At 41.0% G+C, this 8,505-nt stretch overlaps 1 protein-coding gene across 1 annotated transcript; it reads right to left on the reverse strand.

Moving 5' to 3' along the window:
* Window positions 1–1,816: 1,816 nt before the first annotated feature.
* Window positions 1,817–6,007, reverse strand: LOC147866683 (protein TORNADO 1-like). The gene is made up of 2 exons (XM_087317137.1): window positions 4,805–6,007; window positions 1,817–4,645 (listed from the first exon to the last, which is right to left on the reverse strand). Exons 1-2 carry the CDS (start codon window positions 5,973–5,975, stop codon window positions 1,881–1,883), a joined length of 3,936 nt encoding a protein of 1,311 aa, XP_087173263.1. The 5' UTR covers window positions 5,976–6,007; the 3' UTR covers window positions 1,817–1,880.
* Window positions 6,008–8,505: the final 2,498 nt, after the last annotated feature.

Below are 8,505 nucleotides of genomic sequence, written 5' to 3' on the forward strand. Positions count from 1 at the left end.
CTGAAAACATGAGAACACATTTTTAAAAAAATGAGAATTACAATGACCAGATGACATTCTCATAGACTTGAGGTTGTTCAATTAGAAAACGGTTCCACAAATTAATGGCTCGTGATGTATCCATTTTGAAGGATGGATGAGGGGATATTGGCACAACATTGCTTTTTCTTTTTCGTACCTCTTCTTTACAAATATATTCATGGCATGGCATTTCGGTTTTCCAAGATATAATGATGGCATGCGACTTATACTTATGGGCCATTTAATCAAATGATGATAGCCTTAGTCCTTGCACCTTCAAAAGAAGAATATCGAATAAGAATATGAATATCCATGTTCTTTGGTTTCATGTAAGCTATTGAGTAATACCACGAGGACAATGGTTTTCTAGGTTTCCTCTAATAACAAGAAGTTATATACATACATATGTTATATATGTATGTATAGCTTGCAAGGTTTCTTTGGTCATAATGGTGAACTTGTGAATAACACCATTTGATTTAGGTTTTGTAAAACCATAAGAAGATATTATTCTTCTCCTTTTTGGAGAAAGTTGTGACTCCTGACTGTATGCATAGCTTGCAAGGTTTCTTTGGTCATAATGGTGAACTTGTGAATAACACCATTTGCTTTAGGTTTTGTAAAACCATAAGAAGATATTATTCTTCTCCTTTTTGGAGAAAGTTGTGACTCTTGACTATATGCATAGTCTCATCTTTCTTGAATGTTGTGATAAAAAAATGAGCAAGGCATTTCTAGATTAGGAAGCAAAAAACTCCATTTACTTTAAAATCAAGAAACGTCGGTCACTATTTATTATATTAGAGAATTGTTTATTGTTATGAACTCTGAGCATTTATTACCAATGAAGGAATACTCAAAAAGCTTACAATAGCTTCATTGTTTAAAGCCATTGAGGAAGTAGTTTTAGAGAGCGAGTTGTGGACAAAACCGCATTAGTAGGGGATATACTTTAGCTTAGTGAGAAATGCAATTGTCAATATTTATAGTGTTCTTCACATAAACATGTAATTTAATCATCTTTTAGGTTAATTTTCATAATAGTATTGATCACTTGCATCTACTAGAGGCCATTTCTAATTAAGCAATCAAAACCTACAACTAATTCTCCCAATTGGTTCATGGCCAATTAATATATATGCTATTGTGTTATATGAGAAAAAAATTTAGGGATTGAATCATTTTAGTAACAAAATTTCATTTGGATGACTTTTACCAAGGAGATTTGGAATGGTTTAATTTACGAGAATATTTTGATTAGTTGATCCAAACACTATGATAGAGGTGGGAATAGTACCTTGAACCCTATTGTACTATGTCTAATGTTTGGTTATTTTTATTGTTTCTCCATCCCTAGAGCCATATATAGGTTATAAATGTTCCAATATCTAGGCCTTTCTTTGTGTTTGGCTTTTCTGATTGGGGGGAGTGGGGGACCACTACATTAGTTTTGAATAAGGTATATCCTATGATTGGTCGTATTAGAGCAGAAATTTCTACATTCCCATAGTGTAATTGATTGAAGGTATAAATAATCCTAGAGTCTACATAATATGCTAATAATATAGAGGCATGAGACAACTTACAAGTCTTTAAATGTATTTCATGAATGTAAAGAGTGTTTAACTTTTAAATGAAGCTCTCTTAGATGATTATTTGTACCAACAAATTTTCTACCTACTTGCATCAACATTGAGCCAAGTAGAAAATATATGTGTCATATTTAAAAATGCATCGGGGTTGTATGTTCACTTAAGAAAACCAAAGAAATTTACAGCAAATTTCAACACAAACCTTTCAAGCTAACAAGAAATCATTGTCTTTGTAGCATATACAGTGCATATGTTAATTTTATGATCTTAGCCTAGGGAGTAAGGCATTTGTTCTTTGTAGTGCATGTCACATAGCCACGCAACGTAATCACTCCCATCTCCTTTTTTGCAAATGGCGCGCTGGAGTCGGAACTTCTCGAGTATGTTTTGGTCGGTCAAGCCTCCGTTGTCCGTCAATATGGACGCCAAGCACTTCTGCCACTCTCGGAAAGACTCCTCGGACATGTTAGGACACACATGAGAGATGATGCTTGGTGTACCCATGGACGCATCATTTTCTGGTCTAACAGTCTTAGATATCATGGGGTACTCCTTGACCCCTGGGATGTTGGGAAGCCAATTGGGCAGGACAGCTAAACAGTTAACGCTGAGCTTGGCAGCTAAAGACAGGATAAAGACAATGTGATTAATGTATGGGAGGGCTTTGTGTAGAGCCTTGGACAGGGGTTTGGAGAGGGAGGTGAGAGTGATCCCGGCTTGTTTCTCCACCGGGTGTGGCGACCCCTCGTACTCGCAATAGAGCTCGAGCCGAATAGCTGAGGCATGGTCGCCGAACAGCGAGGTCACCAACTTCCTTATCGTATTCACACCTTCGGTCGTAAGGACGACGAGACGAGGGAGTTGCTTATCGGCCTCGTTGTCCACCGCAAACTTGAGCAGCTTGTCCATGGATTTCACAACCTTCCTCATGACATCTTCCCTCATACATTTCACCTCTTCATGTAGATCATCCAACTTGGTGCCAATGGCATCCACTTTATCATGTAGCCTCAAGACCACTCCATGAGTCACATCCACTTTATCATCTATCCTCAAGGCCACTCCATGACTCACATCCACCTTATCATGTAGCCTATAGACCTCCCTCAAGATCTCCCTTACCATTCCCCTGCCACATTGTAATTCCACTCCCTCTTCTTGTATTTCTTCCTTGTCCAGATCAATGTTGTCAAGCATTTTCTTCTTCGGATCTTGATTACTACTAGTCACATCTTGATGACCTCGATTCTGAACGTATTCGTCATTTTGCAATAGTGCATCCGTCTTTTCACTCACCTCTTTCAACCATGATTTACAAGAGCTGATGACTTGTGAGTAATTAGTGGGACCGATAAGGTTAATGAAAGAAGTTGTCCTAAGCATAGCCATAGACTTAGTTTCCTTCCAAACATAACATGGTGGGTGTCCTTGCTCAAGTTGCTGCCTTAGTGTTTGCTTTAAATAGTTCATCTCCACACATTGATCTCTATTTCGTGTCATCGATGGGTCATGCAAAGAGTCGGGCCGGATCACACTCTCAACCAACTTAACCCCTTGGATACCAGCTGGTTGTGCACAAACCGTAACCAAAGTGTAGATGATAAGCTCTTCCACGTAAGATACGGCCCGTGCCATGTCTTCTTGACTATTGTTTGGAGCCCGGACCAACACATCTATCACATGATCTGATTTTGTTCGACAAAAAGCCACAATGATCTCCATCATTTCCACACAAATGGATATGGAATCTTTGCGGAGAATCACGTCAGCATTGACATGATCTTGCTGGAATACAATGTTGAATAACACTTGGATTCTTGGAAACAGACCTGGTGTAAGAAAGTTGAGGTCTTTATTCTCGCACTCTAACCTTCTACCCATATATACATAAGTATTATCGTCCGAATTTTGTGGGGTTGAGGTGGAGGATCTCCACTGGAGTTGTTCCACACCCACATATAATTTTCTGGGATCCGTCAGTGTAGCTGGGATAAAGAGATGATCTGCATCACTTGTTGAGACACCAAGATCATTGGGGACTTTGCAACATAGGTGCATTGCTTCCATCAAATCCACCAATAGAGACCCCTTCACTTCAGATTTGGTAAGCAGCTCCAACTTGGCTTGTAGGAAGGCACGAGTGGTGAATCCATGAATCTCGATCGTCTCGCATGCTTTAGACTCCGTGAAATGGATCAAGCTTCCCATGATTTGATTGCAAAACCAATTGGGATCAAGAACAATGTATCCAATGTTGTTTACATATATGATGATTCCGGAATCGTTCAAAGACAAGGCGATTGCTTTTAATTTAGCATCATCATTGGGAATAGGAAGATGCTTGCAGATTTCAGTGAACTCGGACCATGTAATGATTCGTCGCTTGGATGCCTTTAAATACTTTGACAGATGCTCGCTCACCTCTTTGCAGATGCCATACACTTGGACACCTAACAGCATCTCTTTTGAAGTCTTGAAGATCATTTCTGAGACAGCTTTGACAGACTCCTTCTTTCTGGCATCCACTTCAAAAGGAGGGTAGGCTATGTCAATGATGCCTTTAAACATAGATCGAAGCGAATTAATTGAAGCTGATACAGCACTTCCAACAATATTCATTTGATCGAGCCGCGTTAATACCACGACGACTTTGATAGCAACGTTAGATTGGGGGCTTTTGGAAGCGAGAAACTTGAGCCAGTACCTGAAGCTTGATTCGAATTCCTCGATTTCTTTCTTTTTACCCTTTCTGCTGTTCTGGCTGTGCATGGGACTCCAAACAAACATGAACATAGATGGAGCTTGATAAGAGCTTGTTCCGATGTCGGGGAACATGCAGTCATGGAATGCATGGAATTCTTGATGGCCCGCCATGTCCCACAGAGACAATCGGATTCCGTCTTTCCTGATGGCTCGGACTTCGATTCCTCGTGTGCGATCCGGCGAGGTATGTCCGCAGGCAATGAGGGTTCGCATCTTAGCTCTCTTGCCTGCGTAAATGGAATGCATGGTGGATAGAAGGGTAGTCTTTCCTGCAAGAATAGACAAGTTACAATACAAGATTGATTTAGCTTGATAAGCAGGCATGCATCCATCCATGGATTTACTGTGTCAGAGGTAAATTAGGGAAAGGAGGTGAAAGGAAAAGCAAAATAAAGGTTTCATGGGAAGGGAGTGATTAATTTGCCTGCCTGCAAATGGATCCCCGCATATGAAAAGGCGCATGGAAGTAGCCGGCACTTTCTGAAGGTCTCCCAAGATGAACAGGCGTTGGTTCCTTTTGAGCTGGGCTTCAATGGCAGGATCAATGGTACCTAAGCCTCGTAGCTGCAGGAATGGGAGCCCAGACAGAGAAAGCGCATCCACGATGGCACGGGTAGTTCGTGGGGACTCCAGGCCTGTCGTATAGCGTAAGGTTCCTAAGGTGAGGCTCTCTAATGGAGCAGGAGATGAAGAAAGTGGGGTTTTGCTTGTCGTCTGCTTCTTCTTGGACTGTTGTTCTAGGTCTTCCATGCAGCAGATTAGGTCATCTTCTTTGAAGTTGTAGAAGTCTATGAGAGTAAGATCTTTGAGGTGGGGCCAATGGTGCAGGAAACCGGCGAGGCTCGTGCTGAGGGATGGAGATTCGCCATGGGGGATTATCTCCATGTGCAGGCTCTGCAGAGAGGCTGCGAGGGGAGAATGCGAGGGATGAAGATCTGACAGTTTCCTCAGGAACTGGCTGGAGACCACCACATCCTGAAGGTGGAGGCTAGTGAGGGATCTGAGGCAGCTCAAGAGCTGAATGCATTCATCGCTGACATTTCTGAAGTACTGCAGGGAGAGATGCTGCAGGCCCTTGCTTCTCTGGAGGGCACTGAGGAGGCCATGGACATGGAAGCTGCAATGAGTGATGAGCAAGCTCATGGGGGCCGCGGAGCCGCGCTCCGCCGCCACAGACAGTGCCTCCAGCCATGCCTGACTGTCGGCTTCCGAGAGATTCAGGAGATAGACTGCTCCCCCGATGAAATTCGCAGCATCCCAGAGGTGCTCCGCCCTTCTTCTTCGGCTCGATTCATCCTTTTCTTGGGCACCCAGATCGATCATGAGGTCTCGGCTCCCCCACTCGCGCCGCCCCCCGTCATTATTATTGCCCGACCAATAACATATGGACTCGATCCCTCTGCTGCTGTCGATGAGGAAGACATTCTTCGTATCGGTGGCTTTGATCGCATCAGAGAGCTCATGCCCGCCATGGCTAGATCCTTTCAAGGTGGTTCTGGATCTCTCGCATGCTTCCTTGACATAATTTGAGTCCCATTCCATGAGGATGTAGGGGTGAGGCGCTTGAAGCGGCTTCCGCTGCCTCGCAACCTCGTCCATACCTCTAAAAACCAGAAGGAGATCCCAAGGATGCAATCCGAGTCACCAGCTTATCGGATCCTCATCCTCCCCCAATTCCACACAATGGCTTAGTAGTAATTCAGCACTGAGCCTAATGGCTTACTAGTGATTAATCACTGAGCCTAATGGTTTACTAGTAATTAATCACTGAGCTAATGGCTTACTAGTAATTAGTCACTGAGCTAATGGCTTGCTAGTAATTAATCGCGGAGCTAATGGCTTGCTAGTAATTAATCACGGAGCTAATGGCTTGCTAGTAATTATTCACTGAGCTAATGGCTTGCAAGTAATTAATCACGAAGCTAATGGCTTGCTAGTAATTAATCACGGAGCTAATGGCTTATAATAATTAATCACCGAGCTAATGGCTTACTAGTAATTAATCACTGAGCCATTCTAATTTAGCCCCGCGAGCTTGGTTCTAACGATGTCGTAATTAAGAGCAATCTAACCTTGAAGAACTAATGATCCCCTGAGTCGGATTTAGTGAGCATCATTTAAGAGTAACGTGCACAATTACAATAATAGCTGCAATCATTGACTTCAAATGGGAGTGAGGATTAAATAAAGATTCAAGAAGATGTTTTGTTGAACACATGGGCAGCACACGAAAAAAGGGTAGTCATAGATGGTCACTCTTGAGGCATTGTGCTCTAGTGTCTCACTTTCGAAGGGCCTACTCTTTTACCACAATAAAAGCGAGGAATTCTTCGCAGACTAACTAACGTACGGTTCGCAATGCATGTAATGCCTCGTTTACATCTCCTTCCACAAATAATTTGGATTGGGCCTCCCCGAAGTTGGATGATAATGATCACTTGCCTTACTCATCCAATGAAATTTGACATGATATGATATTATATGACGCTCTTAATGTTGTCACCGAGCCACATTCCAAGGCCGAAGCATTTCTAAAGTGTGAAAACAAAGAAAAGAAGAAGAAGAGAGACAAGATATGGATAGTACCATCAATAGTTTTCAAAGAGACATAAATTGAATGGATCGAGTAAAGCAGCCCCCGTGAAAAAATAAATGTGAAATAGATTGCCAACCATACAGTGTCAACACATAGAATGTCAAAGAATGTCATACATACATATTGTGCATTTCAAAGGTACACCACAATATATATATATATATATGCAAAACTTTATTAGTTGGTGTAATCAAAGTTTGGGCTTACATGTTTAAGAAAAGGCTCTTGGATTACTTAGATCTCACTTTATGGGAGAAAAATCAACGAAAACAGAAAAGAATTTGGAGCAGGGGCAGAATTTTGCCTCTTCCCCCCAATGCCACGTTGATTAAATGAACAGGAAGTGGGGGGGGGGGGCTTGCACTAGATCCAAAAGTCGCGTTAATTTAGCCAGAATTGCTTCGAACATTTTGCCATCAGTTGCGTAAACGAATAATCCAGAATCTAGATTATTATTAAATGAACAGTAAAACTTGGTCGAGACGTCTAAAGAATCAATGGTTGTTATCTCTTATGAATCATCTTTGTTTATTTTAATCATCTATAATTTGTGGAAACTTTCAGGTTTTATATTTGTATTCTGTATTCGGGACCCCCCCAGGCCATATACCCGTCCAATATATATATATATAGTTCATGTGTACATGTGATTTGATATGAGAGCGATGTGCACATGTTAATCTGTAAACCTTCGATATCATGTATCTTCAATGTGCTATCCAAAGCAAAAGTGGTTAAATTGGAGCTTTTCAACATGCAATTTGTTTCTTGTTGAGTTCATCAATTCCCTTTAAATCCTGTATCACCTTGTCTTTAAATATGCTCTTTAAAACACTCTCCTTTAAATTAACCAGAGCAATTAAAATTACGGCACTAGTACAAAATGCTCGAGATTAATGATAACATTTTGGGCTAATGTTTCTATAATCCATTCTTGGTTTTGGAGTTGGATTTACTGTTTTAAGTCTATGATTGGGGTCTATTAATCCATTTTCTACTTCGGTCATCAATCCTACCATTGATCTATTTGCCACTTTTGTATTAATGGGTATCTTTCAATCCTAGATTGATCTATTTACCATGTTTCGTTTGGGTACCTTTCGATCCTGGGAGTGATCTAGTTACCACTTTTCTAGTGGGTGTCTTTGAATACCACCATGGAAGATTGTAGCGAATTCCACACTCTACTCTATTAGTTCTAAACAGCGAACGATATTCTTCTATACTTTGTCAGCTTTCGTTCTTGTTAAACAAATTCGATCACTACTCTGAATTTTATTGGATCTTGCATTCTTAACACCATTTTTCTTTGATTGGACATTCTCTTGGTTCAGAACCTCGATGTTCCATCCAAGCATGAGTGAAGAAAACTTCATGTGAACAGAAGAAAACTTCATGTGGAATGTTCAGTAGATTCTTGGCTTCTAGCTATGGACCATATATTATATTTCCAAAATATGTTTGTCCATGGAAGTTCTCATTTAATTAATAAGAAATAAATACATACTTCTACCTTACTAGGTCTTTAACAGA

The sequence above is a fragment of the Azolla caroliniana genome, unplaced genomic scaffold, assembly GCF_043228905.1.
Source record: "Azolla caroliniana isolate FFs.n. ecotype wild unplaced genomic scaffold, voAzoCaro1.0.p SCAF_3, whole genome shotgun sequence".
Classification (NCBI taxonomy): Eukaryota; Viridiplantae; Streptophyta; class Polypodiopsida; order Salviniales; family Salviniaceae; genus Azolla; species Azolla caroliniana.

What these genes read in the sequence shown, in the direction of transcription:
- LOC147866683 (XM_087317137.1), bottom strand. Translation starts at nt 5,975, where the DNA reads ATGGACGAGGTTGCGAGGCAGCGGAAGCCGCTTCAAGCGCCTCACCCC. An exon ending in ATGCGGGGATCCATTTGCAG is followed by an intron (nt 4,646 to 4,804) that starts GCAGGCAAATTA and finishes CTATTCTTGCAG; the next exon opens with GAAAGACTACCCTTCTATCC.